Below are 19,320 nucleotides of genomic sequence, written 5' to 3'. Positions count from 1 at the left end.
CGAAGAATTGATGCTTTTGAACTATGGTGTTGAAGAAGACTCTTGAGAGTCCCTTGGACTGAAGCAAGGAGATCCAACCAGTCCATCCTAAAGGAAACCAGTCCTGAATATTAATTGGAAGGATTGATGCGGAAACTGAAACTCCAATACTTTGGCCACCTGATGCGAAGAACTGACTCATTGGAAAAGACCCTGATGCTGAGAAAGATTAAAGGCAGGAGGAGAAGGGGACGACAGAGGATGAGATGGTTGGATGGCATCACCGACGCGATGGACATGAGTTTGCGTAAACTCTGGGAGTTGGCGATGGACAGGGAGGCCTGGCGTGCTGCAGTCCATGGGGTCGCAAAGAGTCGGACGCGACTGAGCGACTGAACTGAACTGCGATTATTTATGATTCTGACGCTGAATATTCTTTGGACCTTACATTGGTGATCCCAAAAGCTCAAGTTCAGAGGCAAGAACATCGAAGAATCCTGTTACAATTCCTTTTATTCCTCTGACCTTGCCTTGGCTGACAAGTGTCAGGCCCTATTGCCACGCCCATTCTTCCCCACCCGGAAGCTCTCTGCCTGCGCAAGCGCAGGAGAAGTGGCCCGTTCCTAGCGGAGGGCGGGGGAATCCCAGCACCTGACGCGTGCGCCCGGGCCCGTAAGCCCCGCCCCGACGTCTGCGCCGGCTCGCGAGCGCCTGCCGTTTCTGAGGGCGGGGCGGTGGTCGGGGACTGAGCCGGGAGGCGCGCTCCGGAGCGTGCGTGCGCGCGCGCCGCGGGCGGGCCAGTGAAGCCGGCGGCCCTGGCACGTGACCCGGGACCGGCTCGGTCGCTTGGTGGCTCGGTCTGTCTGTCCGTCCGCGGGTGCCATCATGGCGGACGCGGCCAGTCAGGTGCTCCTGGGCTCCGGTCTCACCATCCTGTCCCAGCCGCTCATGTACGTGAAGGTGCTCATCCAGGTACGAGTCGTCGCCATTCCCTCCCCCGTTCGGCACCCTGTTCGGTGGCCGCTGCCCAGGGCGCCTGAGGACCGGCTCCAGCCTTCCGGGCCTTCAGTCTCCTGGGATGCTGCTGCTCCTTCTTTGCTGCTCGCCCCTTCCTTCCCTGCAGGGACTACTCCCGTCGTCCGCGGACCTCCCACTGCCCGTGGGCCTTCCCGAGGTCTCGCCTTCAGCCGAGCCGTGAGGCCCGCTCCTTTCCCGGTAGCCCAACTGCCGCCCTGCCCTGCCCTGCTCTGCCCGGTGGCTCCCCTGAACTTTGTTTTCTCTTCCACGAGGTCGATCCTGGCTGGGCGCCGCCAAGGACTTCCCAACCTTTCCCCTCTCCGCTCCTCTGAAATGAGCGTTCTTCTCTTGTCCCCCGCCCCAAACGCAAGATGTGAAATCTGTTAAAGACAAATTTGAGATTTAAGGGGAGCCCACGTTTTATTAGCTTTTGCTTCCTCTTTTTCTTCTTCTTTTTTTTTTTTTGGCTGCTGTTATTGCTGCTTTTCTGTTTCGAGATTTTAGCACCAGATACCCAGAGAAACACAAGGAGCTCATTCAGAAGTGATTGCTGAGTCAAATTTCGGAAGGACGCACTGAGGCTCTCCAGCAGCAGCCCATGTGGCTCATGACAGTGAAAATCCCACCTGTCAGAGCTAGACATCAGTTCAGCCCAAGTTTTGTTAGAGAGTTTTAAGTATATGGATTAGTTTCTAATCTTCTGTGAAATAATTCTTAAGGGGTATTTTCTATTCATAGGTTTTAACTGAGGAGTGTTTTCAATTGCCTTTCTAAATTTCCCTGGACAGGTCTTTAATTTTTGAAACTTTTGTTGAGTGTTGAGGTCATTACATCATGCATGGTATCAAGGATAGAAGCCCTGTCCCCACCATCCACCTTTCTGTCAAAAATAGGCATGACATTAGGGAGGGCTCCATTTCTTACTTTTGAGTTTATGATACTCATTCATACAACATGTTGCTGAGTTGACCCATGTGGATTCAGAACCTATAAATAAAAAACTATTGTAAAATGAGTTATTTAAGAACAGTGGGGGGACTTCCCTGGTGTCCAGTGGCTAAGTCTTGGAGACCCCCACCCATCCCCCCTTGGGGGAATCCTTGATCAGGGAGCTGGATCCCGCATGCCACAACAGAGATTGCCGAGTGCTACTACTAAGACCTGGCACAGCCAAGTAAATAAATATTTTTTTAAATTAAGAACAAAGGGAATTCTCTGGAGGTCCACGCTTTCACTACCAAGGGCCGAGGTTCAGCCCCTGATCAGGGAACTAAGCTGCATAACGTGGCCAAAAAATACAAAAAGAACAAATCTTTGAAATGTACTCTGATATCTCTAAAACAGAATTGGCACGTTTTTAGCTGGATAATATCTGAGATGGAAGCATTTTGCCATAAATCTGGTATAAGCCCATTACCTAGTCATTATCCAGGAGGCAAGGTTTTCTAGTGACAATCAGAACTGTTGCCTCAGAAACTCCTTAATCCTGATTGCACAACATCCTTGTGTTGCCAAGTGTCTCAGGGGTTTTGGTGAAATTCCCAAATACTCAGTTTTAAAAATAGTTGCACTGTGAGCCTTTCCGGAGTTCTTGAGTTGAATAGGTTGAGAATCACAGCAATAGAGAGTCAAGACCATGTCCAACAGCATTCATTCACTCAAGGATCTCTTTGGCACTAAAGACTCTGAATATATTGTAGAGATAAAATGATGAAATTAACTCTAAAATGGCCTTCATTAGATTTTTCATGACTGTCTGCTCCTTTAATACATTTAGCTGATAATTGTTTCCCAAATGAATTATCAAGCTGTATCTGCGTTTGCCTGTGAATGGTTTGTCTTGTTAGCCAAATATGAAGTTGACACTGGCTTAGTCATCTCACTTTGTCCAAATATTTAAAAAAAAATGCTAGATTTTCTTTATTTCTTTAAATACTTATTTATTTATTTCATGTATTTGGCTGTGAGTGAGTGAAGTCGCTCAGTCGTGTCCGACTCTTTGCGACCCCATGGACTGTAGCCTACCAGGCTCCTCCCTCCATGGGATTCTCCAGGCAAGAGTACTGGAGTGGGTTGCCATTTCCTTCTCCATAGATTTTCTTTAGAAAATACTTTTGAGCATCCTCAGTAAACTGTAGCTTTCTTAACACAAAAATTCCCTAATTCTGTTTTCAGTTTAATACTAGTCTATCTCAGCTACATGTTGTTGTTTTTTTTTGTAGAATGTGAACCGAAAGAAAACTTGGAGTTCATTGAAACCAGTCTTAACCGCGTGCCAGAATTTAAGATAAAACAAGACCCCCCCCCCCCCAAAAAAAAAATGGACAGGGGTGCTAACTTCGTTACTGTCTTGGAAAACACACAGCATTTTAACTTGTGTTAAAAATTATAACTCTAAATTTGTTCTTTATTCAAGACCTTGCAACCCAGGGATTCCTGGGAATGTTGCCTGGTATTGATATATCCTCTTATTTTCAAAGGTGGGATATGAGCCTCTTGCTCCAACAGTAGGACGAAATATTTTTGGGCGGCAAGTCTGTCAACTTCCTGGTCTCTTTTGTTATGGTGAGTGTCTTTTGATTTATTTAGAATTGGATGACATTGGCAAATGTGATAGGCAGGAGTCACTGAAAAAAATATATAGAAAGCATGTTTTCTTGAAATTTCTGTGTGACCATTTCTTTCAGCTAGGATGTGAATCTCTGATTTGTGTTCTTAGCTCAGCACATCGCGAGCATTGATGGGAAGCGTGGATTGTTCACAGGCTTAACTCCAAGACTGTGTTCAGGCATCCTTGGAACTGTGGTCCATGGTAAAGTTTTACAGGTAATAAGAAAATCCATCTTTCCATAGATTTAGATTACCTTTTAACAACAGTTTGTCCTACTGATTAAGAGCAATTGCGAAGATATATTTATATCCATGGCTTTTCTTCCTCTTGAAAAATATGCACTTGAAATACTCGTTGTTAATTCTTTCCTGGGAAGCAAAGAGAATTTGTCTAAGATGAAGTAATTGATTTGGATCTACACAAGCTTCCTCTGGACCAGGTGTTCTGAGCAGAAATTAAGTGCACTTATTTGAGCTCCTGAATAGCTTACTTGGGGCTTCCTTCATTAGTAAAGAATACGCCTGCAATGGGGGAGATGGGACAGGAGCCTCAGGTTCAATCCCTGTGTTGGGAAGATCCTCTGGAGAAGGAAATGGCAACCTGCTCCAGTATTCTTGCCTGGAAAATCCCATTGACAGAGAAGTCTGGCAGGCTACAGTCCAAGGGGTTGCAGTCGAACTTGACTTAAAGACTAAGCATTCATGCATAACTCATCTTATTTCTTCAAAAGACGAAGGAAGCTGGTTAAAACATACATTTCTGATTTTATTTTCCTCTTATTCCTAGTGTTACTCCTAGTAAAATATTTTCTGTGACAAACTTTTTTTTTTTTTTTTAACTTAAGATAAACGTTAAAGTCAGGATAGTGTTTATTTATGGGAAGAGGAAGGGAGACCAGGCATGGGATGCGAGGGTAATGGAAATGATCTTCCCTGATCTGGATCATGGCTGTGTGGATATTTGCCATTTAATTCTTTGTTGCACTGTGCGTTTGTATTCTGTGCACTCTTTCTTTTTGTGTTATACTGCGTAAATCTGAATGTTTGTTTTTTAAGAAAACCTCACCCACGTGTGTGCATTGACTATAAGGGTTATGGGTACTTTTGAGAAGAGGGAAGGAAATGAAGCGTGGAACTTCAGCTGTATCTGTGGTGGTTTATTTTACAAAGCCAAGAAATTTTAAGCAGAAAGGTCAAAATGTTAACATCTGTTTAAGCTTGGTAGGTGATACAGAGGTAATGAGTCGTTTCCTTAATTATTCTGTGTTTGAGTTGTCTCATAAAGTGTTTTTAAAAACATCACAGTTAGATCTTTTTCATGGTTATCCTTCTGCTTTGCTGTCTTCTTTTAACTTTAGATACTTTGACTGTACTTGTCTCTCAGTTGCGCCAGCTACAGTGTAGGTCAGCAGAATTGCCTCTTGGTATATTTGTGGAGGTGTTACATGTACAAATTCTGTACCATTTAGAACAGTTCGTGGGAAGGTTGTTCAGTATGAGTAGGGTTGAGAATATAAAACTTATAGGTTTTCTTGTTCATTATTCTGTCTCCCACTGGCGCCAAAGCTATATTACCTTCTGTGCTCTAGTTCTTAAAAGTGTAGCAGTATTTGCTAACCCAATCTATGTAGTATTTTCAATCTATATATCCAATGTGTTACATTCCCAATGTTTGCAAACCGTTTATTTCAAGCACTACTCGGTGCAGTCCTCCAGGCACTTTTTAAAGTAGCTTTTACAGTGCCCCAGTTCTACTGGGTAAGAATGTGTTATCATTTGATGAGCACATCATGATTTGGTTGCAGTTTCATGACCTGATTAGCTTAGGTTTTAAATCCTCTTCAGACTTTGTTGAGTTGATTTGCAGAGGTTTTCCAGTCAGTTCCTCTTGTGGAAGCTGTTTTGTTACTCATTATACTTACTCTTGTCATCATGCCTGTGGACTGATGAGCCACTATTTTGGGTGGCCCTTGGGTCAGGGTCACCCAAAATGGGATTCCATTATTCTGGCCTGGAGAATTCCATGCACTGCATAGTCCATGGGGTCGCAAAGAGTTGGACACAGCTGAGTGACTTTGACGTGGGTCAGAATGATGGAGTGTTAATGGGCTGATATTTTGGGGCCTGCATTACTACTCTATTTTCCAGCCACACCATTATCTGACGCAGTGAAAGTGTTGCTGTTACCCAAGTGAGGTTTAGATTTTTTTTTCAATCTATGCTGCAGACACCATGTGGAATCATAGTTCTCCAACCAGGAAAAATGCATGCCTCTTGCAGTGGAAGCTCAGAGTCGTCACCACTGGACCTCCAGGGAAGTTTTCATGTAGGAAAACAGTTGTCATCTAGTTCAAAGAGGTTAATGTGTAGTTTTAGAGCAAGAGTGAAATTACTCTTGTAATTACTCTTGAATTACTCAAGTTCCTTTATGTAAAGGAAAAGTAAGACAAACATGAGGTAGCCAGGTACCTGGAATATGTGTTCACATGTAGCCAAGTGAAATAGAACAGGGTCTTGGTACTACACTTAGAATCAAAAGCAGTTTACACAGTCAAGAAGAAAGACCAATTTAGGATTGACAAGACTGTTTTAGACTTTGTTCAGTTCAGTTCAGTTACTCAGTCGTGTCCAACTCCTTGCGACCCCATGAATCGCAGCATGCCAGGCCTCCCTGTCCATCACCAACTCCCGGAGTTCACTCAGACTCACATCCATTGAGTCAGTGATGCCATCCAGCCATCTCATCCTCTATTGTCCCCTTCTCCTCCTGCCCCCAATCCCTCCCAGCATCAGAGTCTTTTCCAGTGAGTCAACTGTTCACATGAGGTGGCCAAAGTACTGGAGTTTCAGCTTCAGCATCATTCCCTCCATAGAAATCCCAGCGCTGATCTCCTTCACGATGGACTGGTTGGATCTCCTTGCAGTCCAAGGGACTCGAAAGAGTCTTCTCCAACACCACAGTTCAAAAGCATCAATTTTTTGGCACTCAGCTTACTTCACAGTCCAACTCTCACATCCATACATGACCACTGGAAAAACCATAGCCTTGACTAGACAGACCTTTGTTGGCAAAGTAATGTCTCTGCTTTTGAATATGCTATCTAGATTGGTCATAACTTTCCTTCTAAGGAGTAAGCGTCTTTTAATTTCATGGCTGCAGTCACCATCTGCAGTGATTTTGGAGTCCAAAAAAATAAAGTCTGACATTGTTTCCCTATCTATTTCCCGTGAAGTGATGGGACCAGATGCCATGATCTTTGTTTTCTGAATGTTGAGCTTTAAGCCAACTTTTTCAGTCTCCGCTTTCACTTTCATTGAGATGCATTTTAGTTCCTCTTCACTTTCTGCCATAAGGGTGGTGGTATCTGCATATCTGAGGTTATTAATATTTCTCCCGGCAATCTTGATTCCAGCTTGTGCTTCTTCCAGCCCAGCGTTTCTCATGATGTACTCTGCGTTTAAGTTAAATAAGCAGGATGACAATATACAGCCTTGACGTACTCCTTTTCCTATTTGGAACCAGTCTGTTGTTCCATGTCCAGTTCTAACTGTTGCTTCCTGACCTGCATATAGGTTTCTCAAGAGGCAGGTCAGGTGGTCTGGTATTCCCATCTCTTGAAGAATTCTCCACAGTTTATTGTGATCCACACAGGCAAAGGCTTTGGCATAGTCAATCAAGCAGAAATAGATGTTTTTCTGGTACTCTCTTGCTTTTTTGATGATCCAGTGGATGTTGGCAATTTGATCTCTGGTTCCTCTGCCTTTTCTAAATCCAGCTTGAACATCTGGAAGTTCATGGTTCACATATTGCTGAAGCCTGGCTTGGAGAATTTTGAGCATTACTTTACTAGCATGTGAGATGAGTGCAATTGTGTGGTAGTTTGAGCATTCTTTGGCATTGCCTTTCTTTGGGATTGGAATGGAAACTGACCTTTTCCAGTCCTGTGGCCACTGCTGAGTTTTCCAAATTTGCTGGCATATTGAGTGCAGCCCTTTCACAGCATTATCTTTTAGGAATTGAAATAGCTCAGCTGTAATTCCATCCACCTCCACTAGCTTTGTTTGTAGTGATGCTTCCTAAGTCTCTCTTGACTTTGCATTCCAGGATGTCTGGCTCTAGGTGAGTGATCATACCATTGTGATTATCTGGGTCATGAAGATCTTTTTTGTACAGTTCTTCTGTGTATTCTTGCCACCTCTTCTTAATATCTTCTGCTTCTGTTAGGTCCATACCATTTCTGTCCTTTATCGAGCCCATCTTTGCATGAAATGTTCCCTTGGTATCTCTAATTTTCTTGACGAGATCTCTGGTCTTTCCCATTGTGTTGTTTTCCTCTATTTATTTGCATTGATCGCTGTGGAAGGCTTTCTTATCTTTTCTTGCTATTCTTTGGAACTTGAGTTCTGTATATCTGAACAAGAATTAAATTGAAATCTGTTCAGGATAATGTAGAAGAGACTGTTGAAAATTTTATTATCAGTGAAAACCAAAGCCTAGAAATTAGTGAGAATTTTTAAAGATGCCTGAAACTGTTAGAATTAATTTCTGGCCAAAGATCTGGAATTTGGCCAAAAACCATCATTTCACTTTGTGATGTTTGTCCTCTTCCCTCTGATTTTCTTTTTAAGAAACGCAGTTCTTTTTGCAAAAGACAAGTGTTGTCTATTTTTTAAACCTCACTATGTCTGGGAAGTCAGTTGTCTGGTTCTTATATTTCACCTAGCCCATCTTCTATTTCTGAAATATCCCACAAATAATATTTTCTCTTCCAATGCAGCCTAAGCTCTGGCAGTTTCATGTATCTTTGCCAGAATTAAGAAAGCATCTTCTTTCTTGTTTGGCTCAGAAACAGTCAAATTCAAAAGGAAAAGAGAGGCAGGTTTAGCTATTCAGGCTTAGTACCAATTCTCTGTTCTTTGTAGGGAAGGAAAGCATCTTGCCCTAATTTGGTATTGGACCTGAGTTTTCCCGTGAAAAAGTCCTGAGGCTTTTTCTGTGGCCTTAGTCCTCTGAGTATGTACGAAGTTATTTCACTTGTGTCTGATTCTTTGCGACCACATGGACTGTAGCCTGTCAGACACCCCTGTCCCTGGGGTTCTCCAGATAAGAACATTGGGGGTGGGTTGCCGTGCCCTCCTCCAGTGGATCTTCCTGACTCAGGGAGCAAACTGTGTCTCTTACGTGTCCTGAACTGACAGGCAGATTCCTTACTACCAGCGCCACCTGGGAAGCACTGTTTTTACCGGTTTATTTTGTTAGTGTGTGTTTAGTAAATAACGCTCTTGGAGTTTTGTTTTGTTTTCCTTTTTCTTCTTTTTTAATATTTAATTTATTTGGCTGCACCTGGTCTTAGTTGCGGCCTGTGAGATCTTTTACTTGCAGCGTGCGAGCTCTTAGTTGGAGCGGGAGGATCTAAGACCTGATCAGGACCCAGGTCTTAACAACTGGACCACCTGGGAAGTCCCTCCTTTTTCTTTCTAGATATGAGTTTTTGTGAGTTGCCCAATCAGTATGTTAAACTTAGCAACAGGATCATCTTAAAGACACTTGTTAATGTTAATATTTCCAAGTGTTAATTAGAAATAGAAGTTAATGGGAAATTTATAGCCCCACCCACCCCCAAAAAGCAACCATTTTAATTTCTGCCAATCAATAGGGTTTTCCTTTTATGTCCTGTCTCAGTGACACTATGATAGACCTAATCATCCTCTTCCTTTCTCTTCCTTTGTAGCATTACCAGGAGTGTGACAAGGCTGAGGTATGTTGAAGCCAGTGTGTACGCTTGAGCCCGTTTTCCCCACAAGCCGCTGCTGCTCGTTGTCCTCTTTAGGAAGAGGGACAAGCAGTCAGCTTTCCTTTCATCGTGGACAATGTTTTTATACAGGGTGGCCACCGGTTTGACCAGTTCTGTTGAAAACCATCACAATAGCGATCTTTTATTTTGATTTCCAGGAGTCAGGATCTGGAAATGTACAGAAAGAAGTCTCATCTTCCTTTGACCGGGTTATCAAAGAGGTGAGATGATTATGATCTCTCTAAATCAGAGTGGAGTGGCAGTTATGGAATCAGGATCATCAGGCCTGTATGTTCAGTGTTCCAAGGGAAATTAAACCTTCGATTTAATACGGGCTTTACTGCATGCAGAATAGAAAGAAGAATGCATTGCTTGCTGTTTGGAATAGATGCATTTCAAGGAAACATATTTTTCCCACTCATTTCCTCTTTAATGTTGAAGAGGTTTCTATTGAAACTTCTTAGAGTTGAAAATCTCTGGCCCAACAGTATTAACATATAGTAGCCGAGGCCCTGCGTGTGTTGGACGTTATATATCTAGAAATGCTTTTACAACATTATTCTGACTTTGAAATGCCCTCATCATTCATTTCCCACCCCTGTCTTCTGCCATTGGAGTTGGTTGCACGCCTAACTTAATAATACTCTTTTTTATTTCTTAGTCTTGATATTATCTAATTGTCTATAGTAAGGTCATGATTTTCAGTAAAAGCTGCCTTCAAAAACATAATATTGTGGCTTTCTGGATGGCACAGTGGTAGAGAATCCATCTGCCAGTGCTGGAGTCTCAAGAGATTTGGGTTCGATCCCTGGGTCGGAAAGATCCTCTGGAGAAGGAAATGGCAACCCACTCCAGTATTCTTGCCTGGGAAATCCCATGGACAGAGGAGCCTGCTGGGCTACAGTCCTTGGGGTCACAAAGAGTCAAACACAACTGAGTAGTGACTGAGCAAGGAACACAGAGATACGTGTATTAATTAATATGTGTCTTATATTTTCTGAACTTCCTTGAGTTCATCCTGTGGCTCTTAGAACTACCAATAGAGTGGAGGTGAGGGATCTCTTAAGTAAGTGCAAAAATGAACGACAGACCTTCTGTATTTACAGCCTACCTCCAGGTGTTATGGTTGAATTTTTTTTACTAACCTCTTTACAGAATCCTGGATAAGAAAGATAAACTGGGATAAATATAGGAGCTCCAGGACACTGCGCAGTTAGTTATAGGGTTGTGGTTAAAAAACCAAACCAAAGTTGTTCTGCTGTCCTCAAGCTGTTGGTGTAGATTAAATAGAGCCTGACATTTGCCTAGTGCAGATATCAGAGTCTCTGAAATCACTCACAATGAGAGATCCAGTTAATAATCTAAATACAGTCCTCATAGTTTTATCCCAGCTAGGCTACCACACCTCCTGCATTTCAAGCACAGACCGCCAGGAAAGTCCCTTTACCTGTTTCTTTGCTTTTGTTTTTTTTGAGATGATAATAGAAATCTGCTTTACAGAGACGTTTTGAGACATAACGTTGAAATCCCTGAGTGAAAGCTGTGCCAGAATGATACTGTATCATATTGCATCCTATTCGGGCTGCTCATCCTGACTCAGGAGTGCTATGTCACCCACTTTCTTACTCTTCAGTAAGAAAGTGACTTCGTGCAGGAATTTAAATGTCATTTATTCAGATTTCACAAGTGTGTGTGCTGATTGTTTCTAGACAACTCGGGAGATGATGGCTCGTTCTGCTGCTACCCTCATCACACATCCCTTCCACGGTAGGTCTGCAGTGGACAACTGAAATTCGACTCTTTATCTCTCTCTGTATCATGATCTCTCCTGTCTACTTCCATAGGTTGACATGAGAGTTCACTAAAGTGCCTTGCCTGTGTGTTTTTGGTTTGCTTGTTTTGGTTTTTATCCAGTTTATCCAGATACCAAAAGTGTCTTTAGGTGGGCAAAACTTGTTTTCAGGGCTATTAAAATTTACCTGGAGGTAGGTTAAAAATCTTTCCTCTGTATTCTTTAGTGATCACTCTGAGATCTATGGTACAATTCATTGGCAGAGAATCCAAGTACTGGTAAGTGTTTCTCTTTTCAAGTCTTCAAGGAGATCTGTTAATGCCAAATACTTTACATGTCTGTGATGCCTTAGAGCTTGCAAAGCAAATGCATATATCTTATATCATTTGACCTACACAGACACACACAACCACTGAAGCCAGAATTCATCCTGAATGTGACTATACCCATGTGACTATACTCTTCAGTTCAGTTCAATTCAGTCGCTCAGTCGTGTCCGACTCTTTGCGACCCCATGAATCGCAGCACGCCAGGCCTCCCTGTCCATCACCAACTCCTGGAATTCACTGAGACTCACGTCCATCGAGTCAGTGATGCCATCCAGCCATCTCATCCTCTGTCGTCCCCTTCTCCTCCTGCCTCCAATCCCTCCCAGCATCAGAGTCTTTTCCAGTGAGTCAACTCTTCGCATGAGGTGGCCAAAGTACTGGAGTTTCAGCTTCAGCATCATTCCTTCCAAAGAACACTTAGGACTGATCTCCTTTAGAATGGACTGGTTGGATCTCCTTGCAGTCCAAGGGACCCTCAAGAGTCCTCTTCAACACTACAGTTCAAAAGCATCAATTCTTCGGTGTTCGGCCTTCTTCACAGTCCAACTCTCACATCCATACATGACCACAGGAAAAACCATAGCCTTGACTAGACGGACCTTTGTTGGCAAAGTAATGTCTCTGCTTTTGAATATGCTATCTAGGTTGGTCATAACTTTCCTTCCAAGGAGTAAGCGTCTTTTAATTTCATGGCTGCAATTACCATTTGCAGTGATTTTGGAGCCCCAAAAATAAAGTCTGACACTGTTTCCACTGTTTCCCCATCTATTTCCATGAAGTGATGGGACCAGATGCCATGATCTTCGTTTTCTGAATGTTGAGCTTTAAGCCAACTTTTTCACTCTCCTCTTTCACTTTCATCAAGAGGCTTTTTAGTTCCTCTTCACTTTCTGCCATAAGGGTATCTTTCACTTTCTGCCATAAGCAGTATCTCCCCTTCTGTTTCTGAATTCATCTGTCTTTGCGGAATGCGGGAGGTAGAAAGGGGAGGTGGGTGGGGGTATAACCTTGTCCAAAGTGGCGGTTGAACCTTGTAATCTGAATGTATTTTACCTTTCCTCCTTCTAAACCTAGTGGACTTTGTGACTCCATAGCAACAATCTATCGGGAAGAGGGCATCCTAGGATTTTTTGCGTGAGTAAATTACTGATTTGTGGATGTGATTTTTGTGTGAGAAGGACACTTTAATGAGAATGAGGACATGACTCCTTGTTTCAGCCTCAGGGAAAATGTACTCTTTTGGTTTATTTCATGTTAAACTCTGTTTTGGCCCCTCTGACTTAAATGCTCTTGTAAGAGATCCCAAACTTTTGCTCTGCACATCTGAAATGGTTGAAAGGAGAGGGTTTTTTTAAGTAATAAATTCATTCCAAGTCTCTACTGTCATAATAAGTTCTCAGTTGCTATATAGTTGATGAAATGAGGAAAGTTCATTTTGGAAAAATGGAGAGGTATCTAATGGGTGTCTTTCTTATCCTCAGGGTATGTGCACTGTGTTCATTCCCTTGAATTTACTTTAGAAGAACTTAGGCTACTACCTTAGTTCTGTTAATGACAAAAACTGCATTATTAGCTAAATGGTCCTTTTTGATTTTCAGTGTTTCCACATCGTTGATTTTTGTTTGAGTATCATAAATATTCTGGGAAATAGACAAGATAGCTGTTATTCTCATTTTAGAGATTAACAAAAACAAAACTGATGCTCTGGGAAGTTCATTTGCTGATAAGTGGTAGAATGGCATTTAATCCTTGGTCTTCAGTCTGAGGTAACCTTTGTCCCGGTGCTCCACACGGCCTCACCTAGCGTACCTAGGCCCTGGAAATGTGTCTTCTGATGCCTCTCACCTGTGTCCACGTTTGGGCCGTTTTCACTTTGTCATTTTCTCATCTTTTGCATGGCCAAATTTGTATATCAAGTAGTCTAACAATAATCATAGTTAAGTCTCTTCTCTGAAGTAGGCAAATTATTTGCCTCCCTGATTATAGTTATTAATAATAAGTTGAGCCATTGGCCATAGCTCAGAGGGATGTAGCCTTTAAAATTCTCACTTTAAAAATGAGAATACAAGTCATTAGAGATTAGCTTCAAGAACAATTGTGTTAATTAGAATGAACTGGTTACGTTCTGGTATTCGGTTCCTTTCAGTTCTCTAGAATGTTTTAAAATCTTTATTTGTTTATTTTTTAATTGAAGGATAAATGAATTCTTGTATGACTTATATAAGTAAATATAAATGAGTGAATTACTTTCCAAATGATCACACCTCTTGGCTCTCGTCTTTGTTGCTTCCTCACGCAGGGGCCTTATCCCTCGCCTGCTCGGTGACATCATCTCCTTGTGGCTTTGTAACTCGCTGGCCTACCTCGTCAATACCTACGCTCTGGATAGTGGGGTAGGTTGGGCTCCTGATGAGATGTGCTGGTGCTGACTGCACGGTCCCCGCCTGGCAGCTAGGTTAGCTTTACAGTAAGATGGCAGTTGGTGATATGAGACTCACCATTATATAGCTAAATATTAACGGTCAGATTTTCAGAGGGTAATGGAATGATCTACGCTGCTTACCTCAGAGAGAGGCACCTGGAAAGGGTTTGGCAGGGTGAGCCTAAGCGTCTGCAAGGAGATTGCTTCTTTGTTGATGCCTAATGTTAGAGGACACCATGAAGCAGGACAGTTCTATCGTATATTCAGGGGTTTCATCTAATTGGAAGTGCTCAGGGGACTCTTACATTGGGCTTTCTGGAAACTTCAGCCTGGGCCGGGGGTTTGAGAATCAGCTTTCCCTAAAAGTCATGTTTCTGCAGCCTCAGCAGCTGTAGACCTCTTTGAACCCAAGAGAGTTCCATAGCATGGTGGAAACGAGAACACACCCAGGCCAGAGGTAGGACCAGAAATCCATGTGCTTGGTTACTTGAGTAGAGACTGATCTTCCCCACAGCATCTGGGATACAGCTGGGTGTATACAGAAGGAGTGACTTGGCCCTAAGAGTACCATCAACGTGGTTTCCGGGGGTTGTATTTCTAGGACCCGGGCAAAGATTTCCAGTCTCACTTCCTGGTGCTTTTGAAATCCTGAGGCCATTATATTAGTTCCTGGAAGCCATCCTAGTCTTATATGAACTTGCCTGTTAATGTTGAGTCAAGGTGATCATTTTGACCACTGCCTTTTTATGCTCCTAGCCAGTCTTTTATGTTTTCATCCTGTAAATTAATTTTCAGGTTGTCAAAGAACTTGAATTCAAAAATAGACTGTTTTGATACGGGGAGGACAATTAGCTATTAATACCAGCTTAATTTTCTCACTCGTTCTAATAAAGGCTTTCTTCCTGTTATAGGTTTCCACCATGAATGAAATGAAGAGCTATTCCCAAGCTGTCACAGGAGTAAGTTTTTAAACATCCTCTTGGGACTTCCCTGGTGGTCCAGTGGCTAAGACTCTGAGCTCCCAGTGCAGGGGGCCCAGGTTCGATCCCTGGTCGGGGAGCTAGATCCCACATGCTACAACTAAGACCCAGAGCAGCCAAATAAATAAATAAAATTTAAAATAAATAAATAAACATCCTCTTAACCTTTGAGGAGTAGTTTTGTTTTCTTTGAAATTTGGAATGTGTCATTATTGTTTTTTGGTCAGAGGTAGGAACAACCCAGAGTCCCTGCATCACAGTGGCAGAAGTAACAAACTCCCGTGGTTTGGTGCTGGTCAACTTCCAGAGGGGTCAGCGGGCGTTTGCCAACACAGATCTGCCCCTGCCCCCTCCTGTGTCCTGCTGGACGAATACTGAAGGCTTCAGTCTCTTTACTTACGTGGAGTCTTGCAGTGGCTGACTTTTGGAGTAGCTTCCATTGTCTTTGGAAAGATGTTTGTGTTCTCTTGTTTTTTCAGGGCTGTTTTGAAATGCTTATTGTACTTAGTTTTAAATGTTGAAGTTCAGTTGTATGTGAATGAGGCTCAGTCACAGAATAAGAGAAGTCTTCTGACCTTTGGTGAAAAGGTTGCAGGGTAAGGGGAGAAACATCTCCAGACTCCAGAATGTGTACTTTAGTCTTGACCGGGGATACAGAGAAGGCAAAAGCAGTATGGCACATTTGAGCATAGCGGCACTAGGGCTAAGGCTGAGAAGGAGGGACATGAGAGAGGCCAGGCATGACTTAATAACTGAGCTGCTTTTTCCTCCTTACAGTTTTTTGCCAGTATGTTGACCTATCCCTTTGTGCTTGTCTCTAATCTTATGGCTGTCAACAACTGTGGGTAAGTGCCTTGCATTTCTTATCCTAGTAATTGGCTGCCTGTATGCCTGACAGGCAGAGCAGTCCTGGTAGAATTTGGCGAGGATGAGCACAGGTGATGCTATGAGTAGATTTCCTGATTTTTCCCGTCTGCCCCATGCGCCAGCAGTGCCATCAGTTTGTATTATAAGCAGTCTCTTCAGAGCCTGTTTTGAAATAGAGAAGGGCACAAATAATATTCCTTAAGTACTTATAAATAGTATGTACTTGTCAGTAGTCTAGGTTCTTTTCTGAAAATAGTGGAATAATGATCACTCTCACATCTTTGCTTTATATTAATCCTTATCCTCTCTTACGAACATTATGAAAGGTATGTTAGGGATTGAATGACAACCTGTACCTGTTTTGCATCAGGGCTTCATGGAAAAAGTGTTTTGAAGTTAGAAAAGTAGAAAATTTGGTTGAAAATGAAAAGTTTCTTGACCTTTCATGTATTGATTGGGAAGGAGGGCCGAGGGTGGGGATGGACACCATTGATTTCCAGATGCCAGGTGACTGCCAGGTTGGACAGAAGTTTTAACCTCGTGATTTAATTCTGTTCCACTAGGGTACCCGTCACAGCACGCCATTAGACATGTCACTGTTTTCAGACAAGGTATCCAGGTGATAGCTATGGAGAGTTGTGAGCAGTTACCATATTGTGTTTGTTCTGTGATTTGCGATCGGCTGCCGCGTTGTAGCCCAGCGCAGGCTTGAAGGATGAGTTAAGTGTGGTGGTGGTATTTGCAGGTTTTTTAGAGAAGTGAGTGGCTTCCCTGATGGCTCAGTCGGTAAAGCATCTGCCCATAATGCCGGAGACCTGGGTTTGATCCCTGGGTCGAGAAGATCCCCTAGAGAAGGAAATGGAACCCACTCCAGTATTCTTACCTGGAGAATTCCATGGACAGAGGAGCCTGGTGGACTGTAGTCCATGGGGTCACAAAGAGTCAGACACCACTAAGTGCCTAACTTTCACTTTCAGAGAAGACGTGGGCGGGAGTTATGCCTGAGTAAGAGCGTGTAGTCACCACAGTTTCACACCGCTATCCATTGTTATATTTGGAGTCTTTTGAACACCACATAGTTTTAAATTCCCTTTCTCAGCTCTTTAGTCATATAATTACTATGTTCTAGAATTTCATTTGTCCACTAATTAAAACCTAGATGTTTTAGAAAATACATAACTAAAGTTTCTCTTTATGTGTTGATTCAAAACCTAAATGTAAGAAAGTGGGGTCTGTTTTGGATGCTCAGTCTTTCCCCTGTGCCAACAGAATTTGTTTCTATAGAACCGCTAAAATTGCTTCTCAGGGAACCTTCCAGGCAGAATATTTTGACCAAGATCTATTGAGCTCTTGAGAGAATGTTTTATAAATATTGACTTCGGTAACTAATCCCTTTTTCTATTTCAGGCTTGCTGGTGGATGCCCTCCCTATGCCCCAATATATTCTTCTTGGATAGATTGCTGGTGCATGCTACAGAAAGAGGTACTTCTCTCTCATTCTCTCTCTCTTCCTCCCTCCCTCTCTCCTTCTCCCCTCTTCGTATTTTGTGGGGTTTTTTTGCTTGTTTTCTTAAAAGTTTCTGGGATCCCAGGTTAATTCTTATAGGTTATCCTTTAGTTACCAGTTAAATGTATCCTTTTCAGTGGTCCATATGTCGCTCTGGCATAGCTGTAAAATATGCTGCTTAGAAATCATCAGGAGAGGTAAAGAAGGAAGAATTCCTGGATGTGATCTGGAACCCGTTTGAGTGGTTACATTCAAATTACAAATAAGGTCTGGGCAGTCAGTTATTCTGGTTATTAAAATGATACCCTCGATTTCAGATTACTTTTTCCAACCTCATCTTCTTGTAACTTGTCAGAATATATTCTGAAATGTATTTTCTAATATATTTAGAGAAGCTGAGCAATAGTTGTTTGTTTACAACATTGTCACAGTGGTGTCAGCAGAACTGCTCTCTTCTGCAGTCACGTTAGTCCATGCGGCGTCCAGATTCCGGTGTATTGTTTGCTTTTGCTATGGGGTAGGTCATCTCCAACCAAAAATTCTTGATCAGTCTAGGCAGAGCTTTAATAGGAACCAAAATAATGAGTGGCTGAGCGCTAAATTTAACATGGAATCGCTTAGAGTGGCCATCAGTTGAAAGCTGTTTTTGAGTGGGAAACACTTTGTAGAGGACTGTGGAGGAAGGCCTATGAGGAAGCTCTTTGTTGCACGCTATTAGAGCGCTGGAGACACCGATGAGAAAGGCCTTTGTTCACGGGGCTCAGGCTTCCCAGCCTGAACTCGGAATGCAGAGGCCTAAGCTGGGGGGCTTTTGCTCAGTGGACCCAACAAACCCCTCTGTGAACCCAGGCCAGGACACTTGGATGGTTGCCAGACAGACCTAATGTGAACATTCAACTCTGCTATAGAAAGAAACTAAACAGAAAATTATTAGGGTATCAGACACTTTACAGTTGAACCTTTAAGTGCTTAAGACAACAGCAAATGTTAATTGATCATTCACTGTATACGAGGCATCATGCTAAGAGTTCTCCATGTTTCAGCTCATGCAACCCTCAAAGTAACCTTGTGAGGAGAGATACTGTACTTTACTGTTCCGCCTCACATATGAAGAAACTGGGACTTTGAACAGTTAAATAATGCCAATTGCATAACCCACAATCACACAGCTTGTATTTGGGAGAGCAGGATCTATGAACAGGCTGTCTCACTTAAGTCTGCTCAATTAAACTCACAACATGACTACTTTAATTATAAGATTTTATAAGTACTCCCTAGAGATCTGACCGTTCGGTTCAAAACAAATAAAAGCTGACATGGGGACTTCCTCAGTGGTCCAGAGGTTGACTCCGCACTTTTACTGCAAGGAGCACGAGCTCCAACCCTGATCAGGGAACTAAGATTCCACATGCGTGCAGCCAAAAAACAAAATACAAATAAAAGCTGGCGCTTGCTACGTGTTAGGACTGTTCACGACACTTGGTATGAGTTAACACACTTGATAGCCCAGCTAACTAGCACATAGCAGAGCCAGAATCTGGACTGGGAACATCTGTCTAGATAAGAAATACTTGCCTTTATCCACGTGTCAAATGGTAGGTAGTTCCACAGAGGCTCAGCTTGCGTCGGAGATGACACGTCGCTGCCCCATAGCGCAGCGACATCTGCACTGTGATGGTGATAGACAGTCTGGTCGTTTTCATCATTTCGTTTCTCAGAAATACGTCCAGTTGGATGTCTTTGCTGCTTTGGACTAGCTGACCTCATTTTCACACTAGACTTTATTTGTATTTATTTTATTTTTCTTTCAGGGAAATATGAGCCGAGGAAATAGCTTGTTTTTCCGGAAGGTCCCCTTTGGGAAGACCTACTGTTGTGACCTGAGAATGTTGATTTGAAGATGTGGGGCAGGGACAGTGACATTTCTATAGTCCCAGACGCACAGAATTATGGGAGAGAATGTTGATTTCTATACAGTGTGGCGCGCTTTTTTTAATAATCATTTAATCTTGGGAAAATGGA

At 42.8% G+C, this 19,320-nt stretch overlaps 1 protein-coding gene across 1 annotated transcript; it reads left to right on the top strand.

Moving 5' to 3' along the window:
• The first annotated feature begins 728 nt into the window (after window positions 1-728).
• On the top strand, window positions 729-19,320 carry MTCH2 (mitochondrial carrier 2). The gene is made up of 13 exons (XM_019975301.2): window positions 729-951; window positions 3,477-3,561; window positions 3,716-3,822; window positions 9,339-9,365; window positions 9,560-9,622; window positions 11,111-11,168; window positions 11,420-11,471; window positions 12,597-12,656; window positions 13,822-13,915; window positions 14,856-14,903; window positions 15,702-15,769; window positions 17,199-17,274; window positions 19,110-19,320. Exons 1-13 carry the CDS (start codon window positions 865-867, stop codon window positions 19,194-19,196), a joined length of 912 nt encoding a protein of 303 aa, XP_019830860.2. The 5' UTR covers window positions 729-864; the 3' UTR covers window positions 19,197-19,320.

Source organism: Bos indicus, chromosome 15 (genome assembly GCF_029378745.1).
Source record: "Bos indicus isolate NIAB-ARS_2022 breed Sahiwal x Tharparkar chromosome 15, NIAB-ARS_B.indTharparkar_mat_pri_1.0, whole genome shotgun sequence".
In the NCBI taxonomy this organism is placed as follows: Eukaryota; Metazoa; Chordata; class Mammalia; order Artiodactyla; family Bovidae; genus Bos; species Bos indicus.
Note: the sequence above shows the minus strand (reverse complement) of the source record. Positions and strands in the feature narration are given on the sequence as shown.